Source organism: Glandiceps talaboti, chromosome 16 (genome assembly GCF_964340395.1).
Source record: "Glandiceps talaboti chromosome 16, keGlaTala1.1, whole genome shotgun sequence".
NCBI classification, from domain to species: Eukaryota; Metazoa; Hemichordata; class Enteropneusta; family Spengelidae; genus Glandiceps; species Glandiceps talaboti.
In genome coordinates this window covers 13,421,698-13,436,693 of record NC_135564.1, presented here as the reverse complement: position 1 = coordinate 13,436,693, position 14,996 = coordinate 13,421,698, and the positions used below count along the sequence as shown (strand labels likewise).

At 38.1% G+C, this 14,996-nt stretch overlaps 1 protein-coding gene across 3 annotated transcripts; it reads right to left on the bottom strand.

Annotated features, from left to right (window-relative positions):
* Window positions 1-247: 247 nt before the first annotated feature.
* Window positions 248-6,427, bottom strand: LOC144447357 (Iroquois homeobox protein 5a-like). 3 transcript variants are annotated; one of them, XM_078137340.1, is made up of 7 exons: window positions 6,032-6,427; window positions 5,562-5,801; window positions 5,028-5,134; window positions 4,439-4,791; window positions 3,158-3,787; window positions 2,709-2,800; window positions 248-1,605 (listed from the first exon to the last, which is right to left on the bottom strand). In XM_078137340.1, the coding sequence occupies exons 1-6, from the start codon at window positions 6,077-6,079 to the stop codon at window positions 2,712-2,714; spliced, it is 1,467 nt and encodes a 488-aa protein (XP_077993466.1). In that variant the 5' UTR covers window positions 6,080-6,427; the 3' UTR covers window positions 248-1,605; window positions 2,709-2,711. The 3 variants fall into 3 exon arrangements, with proteins under 3 accessions (XP_077993466.1, XP_077993467.1, XP_077993465.1); XM_078137341.1 differs by having other exon boundaries at window positions 248-1,600; XM_078137339.1 differs by having other exon boundaries at window positions 2,716-2,800.
* Window positions 6,428-14,996: the final 8,569 nt, after the last annotated feature.

Here is a 14,996-nt window from a genome sequence, read left to right as displayed (position 1 = left end):
ATAGGTGAACACATCAGCACGTGCATACATGGTGTAATTTGTGAGTTAGAAATAAAACCCAGAGCCATGGTTCCAAGTTTGCATTCTGGACGCCTGAGAACACAAGTTGTGGACGGCAATGCTGTATTTCGTCAAGTTGTCAGAACAAAACCATGCAGTTAACCGTATCAAGAATTCTCACACACGGTTACTAACATAGGCACACAAAATAGCACGCTGTTCTAGTAGCATGTAAGAAATACGTTTATTTCTGTTTGAGTTTATACATAGCTTTGTTATAATGGAGAGGATATGTTACAAAAGTACACCTGTTTCACCTGATTTGGACTTCAAAAAACAATTTGACAGTCTTTTTTATAGACATAAAAAAGGAACAGAACCCAGCAGGGGGAAGTGACACGTTGTTAAAAAGGGGGGATGAAGATGATGAGTTTGGAAGTGAGTGATACAACAAATTCACGGCTATCGGAAAAAAGTGAAATTTTTGAACAAAATGTAAGTTGTAATCGGTGGTATGGTTTCTTAAGCTGCGGTCTATGATTGGCAACGACACTGAAACTTCACATAGTCTACACACAAGTTTCAATGAACGATTTCATTCACAAATATCTAGTCACCTGGTATTTCCGCCCATAACTTCGGTCCAATATTTCCTTATTTTCTATCAAAAATAATTTGTAAGTAGACAAATCGAAAACCATGGTTATTTTTTCAAAATGTCAAAAAATTTAAATAACGTCTCTACATTTAGCAAATAATTTACAGCTTTTTTCGGAGTTGCTGGTCCAGAGCAAAAAACAGTGTCCAAACTGACAACTTATAAAGAACGTTTCCGTCTTGGAGACTACGGACAGTGGTCATCGTATACAAATACTATGACGTCACGATTCTTTAAAAAAAGTTCATTTTAAAAACAACACATGCAACATTGTCCATGAAAATTCTAAAATCACAAAAAATATTCCTTGCTTTTTTCAAATTTTCCCGCAATTTTCATAAACAATTTGGCAAATTTGATAAAAGATATCCGTGAACTTATGAAGTTGGCACAGATTGAGAGCATCAATCGGTTGCAGTGGTAGATTCCCATTGATGATGATGCGAGTCCGGAGTTCCATGTTCAGTTTCTATTTAAGAAAATACCATCGTCTCGATGCACATTTATTAACTTCTGAAGATGTGGAAAAAAAGGCAGAAAGTTCGGTGGTTACAATTTTTAACTGGTTGACTCGTTCACTGCCATATAAATTGTTCGTCTGCTTCTCTTGGACCGCAACACGATGTTGTCTACTAAATCCAGTGAAAATGGACACGGCAGTCAGTCAGTCTGTGAGTTCAGGGATATCGTGCAACAATCTGGAAACCTCGCTCACAAATATGAACTATAACAATAAACTTCATAAGCTTACTGAGTTCTAGCACTCAATTTGGGCCACATTCAAGAACTTGAATTGATATTCGTTGGTCGCAAACACTGGCAAAGAGAAATACAGTCTTTGTATGCAGTCCGAACAGTATCACCGCGATGAGAGGTTGGTAAGGGCCATCGCTGCGTCATATTCTCTATGAACTGATTGTCCATTCACTCCGACATGAACTCCTATCCTGAAGCAGATAGAGATTAAAAAGTAAAGTTCAGTGCAAGTGAACACCAAATGTTCATCGGAAATAAATTGGCAAAATCAATAAGTAAAGTAAGCTAGAATGTGGCGTATCGGTTTGTATCCTGCTCTAGGCAGTTATCTTCAACGCGCAGTGTTATTTTTATACTGCATAATTATCCCCTAAGTATTTAGAACTTCAATAATCATCCACTACTTGGCTAATAAGTGAAACTAGAAACTAGCTCTACTAGTCCGCCATACTAGCGAGTCGGTTCAAATCGGATCATGGAGACTCCACGAGAGAGGGGATTACTGAATGACACGCCTAACTATGTATCGGGCTCCGTGGTTTCCGTTCCCAATATACAGACACAGTGGTGTGTACAAAACACGAAAAACGACATGAAACACTCTAATTCTAGATCTGCAAAACCGTCCGACTGTTTTAAGAACCCAAATAACACTGTGCTCAAAATATTATCACTTTGTATTCTTAGCTAGGGATAATCATAACATCGTGAGCTTCCAACCCCTTGTCACACGGCTGGTTCTTGTTCAACCCTATTCAAGTCAATAATGTTTCTCATGCAAAAAATAGAATCATTGTTGTGATGTCAATTAAAATTTAAACATAAAAATTCTCAACGTATGTACGTCAATAATGAAGCATAATGGTGGAGTACAGTAAACGCTACTCTCATTCATCAAACATGCCATTATTAAAATGAAATAATTATAGACTATGGTGAAAACTGCCACGCCATAACTGTTCTATCACCATTATATGAACAGTGTCTACACTTTCCTATTATGCTATAAAATCATAATAAAAGGTGTCTTAAATATTGGCAAAATGAATAATGCACAAAATCCAACAATATTACATATCATTTTATGACACATAATTCACGTGTTTAAAACGTCACTTCTTGAAATTTGCGGTCGGTTAAAGATCAGAAAACCCGGTTAATAATATTAAAGTTGGATTCTGCATCTGCTGAGATAACACGGGTTGAAAAAAAAAATTGAAATAAAAGTCTGGTTGAGAGGAAAAAAAAGTGACGAAATAGAACAGAGAGGAAAACAAGAAAATATTGCTATTACCTCTTACCTCTTTGGTACCGGTTTGAAAGCAGTTCGAATTGCGGTGTCACCCGTTTCAATGGCCTGTACTGATTTCTCGCCGCGTAAGTCGTCTATAGAATTGAACAAGAAAACTCCGATTCAACCTAAAATTTGTTGTACGTCTGTGCAATACTACAAGTTTCGTACGTTTTCCACCAATTAATCGACACTAGAGTTTACCATTTGACAACGAGTACTCATACACAAGTCCCGCCACGGCGTAACTGTTCTGAAGTAAGTATGCGAAGTTCGCCTCGTGTGATGAACGGACACAAGTAAGTGGACACCACTAAGTCATTTTATAAACTGAATAAAAATTATAGTAAAATTCGTCATCTCGCAAATCTAGTGACTTCGTGACACGGATGGGCAACAAGTAGTTGTGGTTTTTTAAATATTTTTGGATAAGAATTGGAATGTTGTCTTACCTTCTCTGTGGAAAGCTGCTGCGGCCAGACTGTACTTGGTTGCTTCAGCACTGTTATGAGCAATCATAGCAAGGTCCCTACTTGGTCCCGAATGTAACTCGCTAGCAGAAGCCCTTACGGCATTGTCAGTTGCCAACATAGTTTGTGCATGAGAAAATACTGACGAAGCTGTACTTGCATGACTTCTGTTTGCCGACGTGTACGCTATCCTAGATGCTTGTGGATGAAATACACCATCCACCCAGTGTTGAAGTGAGTTCACATTTGGCTCCGTACTAAGATGTGCGGCAAACGAGCTACTGGACAATGTTTGGTGGCATAACGGCGATCTTTGTTGTAATTGTAATTCCGGGCTACTTGGATTTGAGGTGCGAGCTAGCGAAGCCAATGACCAGATTTTGGGTTTTGTTGCTGGTTGTGGTTGTGTCGACGATGTGGAGGTATTTGCTGTTATTGTACTTGTGTTACTAGAATTCTGAGGATGTAACGGTGGTTCCGATATATGTAACGAATCAGACGCGGTATTTAACGAATGCCTGCAAGTGTCCTCCTTATTCCTGTCGTCTGTGTCATCACCACTGTCTTCCTTAACATTATCGTCCAAATCATCATCATTTTCTTTATCTGTGTCTAAAAAGAATTTTAAAAAAAACAAAAAAACTTACTCATCGTGTTTATGGACACCACAATGTTACAACAATCACGAGGAGTGACTGCATTAAAAATTTACATCACCCTTTCCTTACAAACGTTATTGGAGTGTGCTATGAGATAACCTTTTCTTGTCAATAGAAATCCCGTTTTTATTCTCAAAACTTTCCAGGGTCTACTCTCCCACTTTCAGTGAAGCTCAAATCTTAATTAAACCTTGAAACGAACGAATGAAGGTAAACTTGGTCGATTCGTGTTTTCTTCTCTCTCTCTCAAACTTCAATATGGTTTGTTTTTTTTAAATGAGAGAATTACATTAAAAAGATTAATGAAGGAACGAAGAAATCAGAGTAATTTGAAACTATGAAAGGCAAGAAGTTGCAGTAATGAAACGGTACTGAAAGACAGCTACATATTAATTCTGGATAGGTCAGCTTCGGGTCTCGCAAAATGAGGAATCGTTCTACATATCTTAAATAAACAAAAGTGGTTTGGTTGGACATAGATTTAGTGTGAAGTATGTTTTATATGGGGGCAGAGAACTCATGAGTATGCTATCTCTACGGGACGTTAATGAGCAATGTGTGATAATGAGTTAAGTACTTCAGTGTATATACACCAATAACTCACCTAAACTATCCAGTCTTTCCGATCGGTTGTCATCATCATCTTTTGTCTCATCTTTGTCGTCGTCGTCATCATTTTCGCCTTCATCACCTGAGTCGTATTTCCTATCGTCGCCACATCGATTTCTCGGCGACCATGTCATTTTGTTCTCCTTTTTAAGTCGTCGACGAGCGTTGGCAAACCATGTAGATACTTGTGTTAATGTCATTTTAGTGATAATGGCGAGCATGATTTTCTCTCCTTTGGTGGGGTACGGGTTTTTCCGGTGTTCGTATAACCAAGCTTTAAGTGTACTCGTTGTTTCTCGGGTGGCGTTTTTCCTCCTAGCGGCACCGTTGATATCAACACCACCGTACCTACAATAACGACACCATATCAATCAAAATATGAACGTTTATATGGCCGTGTTTTCATGAAAAACAAAAACACATACGAGCTTGCATGCTTATGAATATATCAGAGGAGTTAACAAAACTGTACTATTCGACAAAATTGATAGTCTAGGAGCCTCTCCAAGTGAACAATACATAGTAAGAAATAGGAGTCGGAAAGTATGTTTGTTGAATACAGTTGTGTACATGGCAATACATACCTATCACCATAATATTGGTAGGTTGGGTCGTAAGGGTAACACGCGGTTGGCTGGTACGGTGAGCTCCAAGTTCCATCGGCGCTTGTCTTTAAATCATAAGTTGTGTTCTGTCGGGTTGAAGAAAATGATAGCGATCAGTCTGGAACGGTGTGCTTGGAGAGACAGTGCTAGGTTTGCTATTTTCAGCAAGATTTACTGATTTTTCAGCATGAATGCGTGTGAACATATCGTGAAGTATATCAATGGCTTAGCGCGTAAAAACTTTTAACCTGGATCGTGTTATTGTCGCCGGTTTGGTCACAACTGTGTCCTCTAGTCTAGTTCGAATTCGTCGTTGTCGTTAACAAATCCTATTCGTTTTTTTACGTTAAATTTGGTCGTTGTGGTCAAATTGAGGAAATTAAAGTTACAGTTAGCAGATGTGGTGTGTGTACTAACTATGTCTATTGTGAAGCTTTCATCGTTGGCAGTGCATTAAAAACAGAACAGTCATAATAAATGAACGAAATGTCGACAAGTCACTTCAAAACTTACCAATGGTGAGTAAAAGGCTGACGGATCTGTCCCAAATGTAGGTACATAGCCTTGTTCGCTGGGATAACTTGAACCATAGACAAACGGCAAACCGGCTACTCTTGAGTGCATCAGAGTGGCAGCACGGCTTGCATCGTACTGACATGAACATACCGTCTGCCCCGTGTGTGGGTCTGTCATTATGGGACGACCACTCTCACAACACGATGTTGAGCTGTGGCTTACACTTGACATAAGTAACTGTAACAAAACCAAAGACAATATTTTCAAGACTTGTGGTAACTTTGTGGAAATAAACAGCGACGGAAGTTATAATCGCGTCTGTGGTGGGGTATCAAAGCGTCGAAGACAGCATTAAAACATGTACTAGTAAGAGATGTTCGTCGTAAATACATGAATGGTAGTCGTCTTGTAAACTTACTACATTGAATGGAATATCACTATTAGACAAGTTTTTAAAGTGTATTTACCTGGGAAGACGTCGCGTATGGATAACCAATGGGATAAGCTGCGGACATGACAGTGTACTAATTTCTAATAGTCCAGACAAGTTGGCACAGTCACGGTATTGGTTTAAACTTGGGGTAGTTTGCTGCGGGACCGGTGTGGTTCAGCTGTACAGTGTAATGACGAACTCCTACTGTATACAATTATATAGGACCATGTAGGAAGACCCCTGTACTCGCTATATTAAGGACGGAGATAGAGCCCTGTATGTTCGATGGTTTCAGGCTCCCGACAGCCTGCTTTCTCCAGCAAAACAGGTCACGATGGCGATGGTGCAAGGGTGCACTGCTAGTCCGAGGAAGCTGTGTAACCGTGTGTAATGTACAATGCTACGTGGGCCTCGGTTCCTATGAAAAGTAAAGAATGGGGGTCGGTAACTACTATCTTATCACCATGCATGTATGTACTCCCGAAACAGACCTACGTCATATTGACATTCAGTTGATGTGACAGTTCCGCTGAGCTTCACCAATCAAATTAATTTATGACCAACCAAATACATTGGTCGAATGCGCCAAAATGATAGACAGGCCATGAGTTGTTAACATTCATTTAGCCGGCTAGACAAGTACACAACAGACAAGCAGTACAATAAAGCTCCGCCCACAATGGGTGGACTGCATATGAATACCTGCCCATTTGGGTGTACTTCTCGTGTCCACAACTAAGCACGCCAGTATAATGAACGATAAGCAGTGTTTTGGCAGGCAAGCTTTGACCCCATTGTAAGAGCGCACTCAGAAAAAATACAACGTATAAATGGAAGCTAAATTTGATTGTAAATTAACCGTTGTACTATGCTAGGGGTGATGCATTCTATAGTCAACCTCCGGGCAATACTTAGTTGTCATCGGTGCGTTCGAGCTGTTTTCCCGGGCTGTATACACTTCAAGTTCGCCGGTAGTTTACTAACCGTATCTCGCTCGTCTCTTCCGTTGTTGTTACCACCAACACCATACCATGTTTACAGCGTATACACATCACTGCCCTGGGCAAAATAACCCCATAACTTATTTTCCGTTGTTTTACTTTCACTAAAGGCCGGTATATATAGTGTAGCAGTCTACGGTCGCATTTCGATTCCAAGTCGCGCCATTCTTGTACCAGCGTAGTGAGGATTTTTATTCAATTATTCACATCGAGTGTGGACATGTTGAGGTCTCTAACGTTTACAATTCTTTTGTTTCATTACGTTTTTTTTCACTGTTGTTTTTGTTTGAAGTATGTAAGTTTGGATTAGCTGCATTATTGAAGCCACTATGCTAATGAGCTCGGAGGGTATTTAAAACATCGCTTCTGTAGACTACGTACACTATTCACACTCTGCCATTCTCATCCGGATTAAAATGAAAACAAACTCCGATGGGAGGCGTTTTACTCGCCTAAATCTTATTAACACCTTTGTCTTGGTTCAACTTAGCGTGCTTTATCTTGCTTCTCTGGCTTGGATATCTCGACCCCTTGCTGTGATCATGGCTACAACTCGAGATCCACTTTCATGCTTTCGTTAATCGTAAAGCATATCATATAAATGCACTTTGAGTATCTGGTTATTGGTTTGGAAATTCTTTTACAGCCAGGTTTCTGGTTATGTATTCATCATCAACTCTGTGTTTGTAACGTGTTTATCAAATTACCATGTTTTACATGTTCATCAAACACCGTCCTCCTTTGCGGCCGATAGTTCGACTTCACAACATATTGCAACGTATCTTCGGAGTATCCATTAAAATTTTGTTACAACAAGATCTCGAAATAAGTTGCGCTTTCTTGACTTTTAACGTAAACGTTTAAGAAACGATTTCGGGGAAAGTATATAAATACGTTATCAAATTTACTGAGATCGAGACATTTTATTTCACTTTCCTAAAAAAGAAATATGGCGGGTTTTCATTTCAGTTTTTGAAGACGTAGAAATATTAAGCTTATGTGTCGTTTTGATAGTGTTTTTTAGTGGGAACGCAAACTCTAACGGTCACATGTCTAATACCACCTGTGTTGGTCGAAATACGATTTCTCTTTGTCTTCAATACAACCACGTTGTTTGGCTTTGTAAAAATATCTGCATCTGATTAGCTTACGGATAGAAAAAAAAGTAAAGTAGACGAGAAACCAGATACCTGGCGCGGTAGGTAAAATATACACGACTAGTCGAGAGATTATCTTTCGGTGGGTCTCGGCACATGTATCGTGTCGTTGAAAAGGTAAACACATAATAAACAATGGAGAAACACTGTTGGCCGACTTGATTCTCTTTTTGCCTTCAGCCCCGGGTAATTCACTACAAAAGAAAATCTGATCAGATATTTCAATTGGTAACATTCTGGAAACGCCGACCCTTCCAGCAATCGTGACATACTTTGAAACCTAACCGTACGAACTGAAAACTTCGTTCCTAAAAAAAAAAACTAGCGGCGTTTAGGCAAAACTTGCGCTTTGCTGTTGGGAGGGCGACATAACACTGGTGAGATGCTAGGTAGCTATTTCTTTGACGGTCCATTAAGTTGATATGGATAACTTAGCAGGCCTTAGGCTCGGATATAACTTTCATTTTTTTCATAAGAAGTAGCTCGGAGGGTTAGCAGATCAATTAAAACCATAGCTGGCAAGCAATGAGGGAAACTAATTATGATATGTAGCCGCTTGCTGGCAGCTATATTTCTCCAAGTGTCTACTAGCAGCTGGCTTACTTTTCCTTCTCATGTTCTCGAAGTGCTGACATTCGCTTTCGAACGGCAACATAGAGCTGGTTACGGATTTAGTACTACACGGTATGTGCTTTTGCTTAATGTGAAATGACAGTAAAGCAGTGCTAATTAGAATTGGTGTATGTTTGTACAACAGGGAAACTACACCGTTATGGTGCCTTACAAATCCAGCCCTAAGTCTGTGTTTACCCTTCTCGGTTACCGAACTGTAAGTAGTAGTGTAGCCACAGTATTGTACTGGGTGTGTAAATGCATACACTTTCTTTTCACATTCAACATTTAAGATGGTATCTATTTTGCAAAGGTTCACTGCTTCATTTCATGCTAATGTCGCCAGTATTTCATTCGATAATAGGTCCCGACTCCACGCAGCTTGAAAAAGTACAAGAAAAAGATACAGCAACACGGCTTGCTTTACATTGTCCCTTTTGTTTAAAACTAAGATAGTGAAAGTAGATATAGTGAAATTGAAGTTCGTCACTCCATTATCAAAATTGTATGTTATCAACGTGGCTCACGTTACGCTATGTGACGGGGAGATGTAGACCAGTGTTTTGACACGACTACCAGGTAATAATAACGCTTTGTACTTCGTTGAGAAGGATGACTTCTTTTGTTTGAATGTATGCCTGCACATGCTAATAACATCACTTACAAAACGATAGAGTTTTAAACGACTTGTTAATAAACCAGTGTTCTGTTTCTTTTCTTTTCTTTTTCAAAAAGTATTTGTCGGCTCGTAATGACAGAGTTACACAATATTTCTAAACCACCTACAACAAAAACATGCATAGTGAACATCGTGACAAAATGCAGAGACAGTTTTTACATGAAAAAAGATGTCAGACTTATGTATGGATTGTGTATATCTGTTTGTACGAACAGGCGGTCGGATGGATGTCACATGTGTCTTGCTCTGCTTGTTTGTATGTATGTATGTATGTATGTATGTATGTATGTATGTATGTATGTATGTATGTATGTATGTATGTATGTATGTATGTATGTATGTATGTATGATGCGTGTGTCTATGTATCTACATGTATGCCAATATATAAATTAACCCAGTGTTGACATGTGATGTTTCGCCTGTTCAGCACATCACGTGACATATAATTTATGATACCAATTAGTAACTTCACACAGTATTACTTCAAATTTGTCACCATTTACAACCAGTTCTAATCAAAACTCATCACCTTGACGACATTTTCACGATCGCTTTGTCTTAAATTTTAACTTTCCAATTAGATACATATGCAGAGCAGTTAATTCTGCTGTTGATATCACGCGCTCTCTCCTCCTTCAATCATTGACACATCGATATATATACATACATGCACACACACACACACACACACACACACACACACACATATATATATATATATATACACACACATGCGTGTGTATGTGTGCTTGTGTGTATGTATGTATGTATGTATGTATGTATGTATGTATGTATGTATGTATGTATGTATGTATGTATGTATGTATGTATGTTATGCATGTTTGTAAATATTATGTGACTGTATATAAATTATAGATACATACATATATATAAATCAGAAAATGTTAAATTGACTTTATTTGTACATACGTGTTACTTGTGATTATTGTTACTAATTGGCATGTCTACGAGTGTACCTATCTGATTGAAATTAAGATTTCTAGTTTATTTTGATAAGAATTTGTTCTAGAGTGTATCGTTATATAAATGTAAGTTTACGTTGTAACGTTGATTCTATAGTTCACTTATTATGACGTATCTTACAACTGTGATTCTATAGTTGGCAGATTATGATGTATTGTACAACTGTGATTCTATAGTTGACAGATTATGATGTATTGTATAACTGTGATTCTATAAGTCGTGTAGTATGATGTATTGTACAACTGTGATTCTATAGTTCATGTAGTATGATGTATTGTACAACTGTGATTCTATAGTTGACAGATTATGATGTATTGTATAACTGTGATTCTATAGTTCATGTAGTATGATGTATTAATTGTACAACTGTGGTTCTATAGTTCATGTAGTATGATGTATTGTACAACTGTGATTCTATAAGTCGTGTAGTATGATGTATTGTACAACTGTGATTCTATAGTTCATGTAGTATGATGTATTAATTGTACAACTGTGGTTCTATAGTTCATGTGGTATGATGTATTGTACAACAGTGATTCTATAGGCCGTGTAGTATGATGTATTATACAACTATGATTCTATAGTTCATGTGGTATGATGTATTGTACAACTATGATTCTATAGTTCATGTAGTATGATGTATTGTACAACTGTGATTCTATAGTTCATGTGGTATGATGTATTGTACAACTATGATTCTATAGGTCGTGTAGTATGATGTATTGTACAACTGTGATTCTATAGTTCGTGTGGTATGATGTATTGTACAACTGTGATTCTATAGTTCATGTAGTATGATGTATTGTACAACTGTGATTATATAGTTCATGTGGTATGTATTGTACAACTGTGATTCTATAGTTCGTGTAGTATGATGTATTGTACAACTGTGATTCTATAGTTCATGTAGTATGATGTATTGTACAACTGTGATTCTATAGTTCATGTGGTATGTATTGTACAACAGTGATTCTATAGGTCGTGTAGTATGATGTATTGTACAACTGTGATTCTATAGTTCATGTAGTATGATGTATTGTACAACTGTGAGTCTATAGTTCATGTGGTATGTATTGTACAACTGTGATTCTATAGTTCGTGTAGTATGGTGTATTGTACAACTATGATTCTATAGTTCGTGTAGTATGATGTATTGTACAACTGTGGTTCTATAGTTCACGTAGTATGATGTATTGTACAACTGTGGTTCTATAGTTCATGTGGTATGATGTATTATACAACTATGATTCTATAGTTCATGTGGTATGATGTATTATACAACTATGATTCTATAGTTCATGCAGTATGATGTATTGTACAACTGTGATTCTATAGTTCATGTGGTATGTATTGTACAACTGTGATTCTATAGTTCGTGTAGTATGATGTATTGTACAACTGTGATTCTATAGTTCGTGTAGTATGATGTATTGTACAACTGTGATTCTATAGTTCATGTGGTATGTATTGTACAACTGTGATTCTATAGTTCGTGTAGTATGATGTATTGTACAACTGTGATTCTATAGTTCGTGTAGTATGATGTATTGTACAACTGTGATTCTATAGTTAGTGTAGTATGATGTATTGTACAACTGTGGATCTATAGTTCGTGTAGTATGATACACTGTACAACTGTGATTCTAAAGTTCACTTGTTATGATGTATTCTTGTACAATGAGATTTTAGATCATTTGTGATGTTATACGTCACGTCCTTATGATGTATCCTTGTACGATGAGATTGTGATGTATCGTTGTATAACTGTGATTTTTAGATCAATATCGATGTAATGTATCCTGTCTTGTACAAATGTGATTCTATGGTTCACGTTCAAGTTGTTATATATTGTACAGACGTGATTCTATGGTTCACATACTTATCGTTGTACAATTGTGATTTCTAGATCAACTACAATACTACGGTTCATGAAGTGTGATGTACAATTGCACAATTGTGATTCGACAGTCCACGTACGATGTGGCTTCTCATCGAACGCTAGGAGACACCAGCATGCTTTTCCGGTTTGTGCGTTTCTTCATCCACGCCATAACCTTTCAACTGAGGAAGATAATTCGGTCGGCAAGCTCTAAAGACACATTTATCGTATCGACCCAACGACGGCACACGGTCTTAGCGACTATCGGGAAAGGTAACAGTTAATGCTGGTGTAATGGAAGTTAGATATCCTATCAAAATTTAACCTGCAGCTTACTGAATGGAGATGAGCCTGTACCGCTGGGAATCTAATGTTTTGTTATTGGGGAAACACATCTCTGTCTGCAATCGCAAGTCATGCTCATGTTGGTGTAATTAGCTAGGGGATTGAAATGTCGTATCTATTACTAATTAGTATTCCGAGCCAAAACAGCGGCCCAATTCTGATTGGATTTGTCGTATTGTACGGAGTTGTTCCAAAGTATCAAAGACGTGTTTGCCGCCATTGTTCAGCATGTTTGCACGCATGTACCTACATTTCGGAACAAAATAAACAAGTTAGAACATTTGTCGCTGCTTTCATGCAACACGGTGTGTTTTTTTCACTTTCAAATGTGTAACACAGTCAAAAACAAGGATGTGGTCGGTAAAAGTGAAAAAAAAAATAGTCTACCGTGTGATGATGTGTTACTAACATAATACCTACATCGATCTGTTGCTACTTGAGTTGTATGCACTTTTGGCATTCCAACAGTTTTCTAAAGATAACTAGGTCCTAATTACATTGCTGGTGATAGAGGGCAAGCCAACAGGCTAAACAAAAGGTTTTGAGAAATCTGGGGGCAAGTCGACTATATCCTTCCCCTTTTGGCGGCTAAACCTGACGAGTTGAAGGTGTTACAAAGACGTAATCAGGCATGACAGATAGGACAAATTTTACAAAGTGGTCGCCATTCTGTCTCTCCTAGCCCCAAATATATACACCTCGTGGTTTTCAAGGCTAATCCTACCCCATTACTAATAGTCTTCATTTTTCAGTTGGTAAAAAACGCAACATTGGTAATAAATGTCATAACGTAAATATGAAAGATGCCAATGCTCGATTCGGTGTCGCAAAATGCGTATTTTGGGTAGGAGACAAGATTAACAAATAAAAAAATAGGTGTGACATTTACGAAGGAAAACATATGTCATGTAGGTGTGTTTCTATAAAGCACATTAGGTATGGACCGGTCGAGATGACAAGTTTGTACAATACGTCGATAAGACACCTGGCACAAGGTCAAAACAGCGGAAATCACGGTAAGAAGTGTCGATCGAGTGTGTCTGGAAATAGTGGAAGACCGTCATCAGTTCACAGGTATATGAAAAAGATGACGCGTTTGAATGACGTGTCAACCAAATAAATGAGTGGTAACAAATTATAATACCAGATTTGAAGTAAGGGAATGTGATACTATGATATTTCATTCGCCTTGAAGACTGAATAAAAAGGTATGATAGCGTATAAGAAGTTTGAACCCTCTATCCGTCGGGTCAGGAAGCTTGTAACTTACACTCTCACTTACAGTATCTTGGACTGAAATCTGGGATCAGTGGCAACTAGCCAAGCATACAACGATAAATTTTCGGGCAAAATCTCCGTGAAAGCAATATTAGATGAGTGCTAATGGGACGCAGCAGTGCGAATCATCGACAAGCTTAGTAGACGAAGAAGACTTGTCTACTGTGGATGTGCCAAGCTATCTTTGCCATTAACACAGACTACGGCAATTACCCAGGGATAAATGAACATCCGATTTCCAAACTTCACATCCTTAAAAACACATTTGAAAGTAATCCCGCGTTATTTAGTCGTAGTTTACTGCGATAATCCCGATTCCATTTTCTGTCATTTTGTTGTAAACGTTTTTACCGCATTTAGACGAGAGATAAGTGAAGTCGGGAAAGATGGCTTTATTTCAAGGCATTTTGTCAATGGAATCCCATTACCTGCCACGTTGGTCACAAGACGCCATATTACAATTAGCTTTGTGTTTGTTTCACTGAAGTTGGTATTGTTGTAAATAATGATTTACACTCATTGGCAACACATTGTTTTTCTTTTCTTCTCTTTGCTTTACGACCATATGCAGGTGTGAGGTGCTCATTGCCACACACATCCCAGTGTCTGCTGTCAACTTTGGAGTCATTTGTTTCCTCCGCCAAGCTTTTACGCTAAATGCAACTTGTAATTAGCCATTAGATGGCTGTGATTTGCCTACAAGATGACCCTAATCAGCCCAACTTTTGAATTGCTGCCGCTTTTCATAGGGCTTTGACAGACTGATCCTTCACTTAGCCTTGTTTCCTACCATTTGGTGCAAATGTCCAGCCTCGCCTCAATAGCGACACTGTAATAGATGTCTATCAAAACTATATAGAAAAGTTGAAGGGAGGCAATACTGTACTTTATTACAGGGGGGAAATATTTTTGGGTGATTAATTCGGAAAAGCTTTTTTCAGATTTTCGTAAAAGTAGAACTTGACTGTCAGACACATATATAGATTTACATAGATAGGCAAAATCTAATGGACGATGGATGACTGATTGATGCGAGAAAGAGAGAGAGAGAGAGAGAGAGAGA

Coding starts and splice junctions, on each gene's coding strand:
- LOC144447357 (XM_078137339.1), bottom strand. CDS start 6,079: ATGTCCGCAGCTTATCCCATTGGTTATCCATACGCGACGTCTTCCCAG. Junction 4,792..5,027: donor TACCAATATTATGGTGATAG/GTATGTATTGCC, acceptor TCGTTATTGTAG/GTACGGTGGTGTTGATATCA. Junction 1,606..2,715: donor TTCAAACCGGTACCAAAGAG/GTAAGAGGTAAT, acceptor TATCTGCTTCAG/GATAGGAGTTCATGTCGGAG.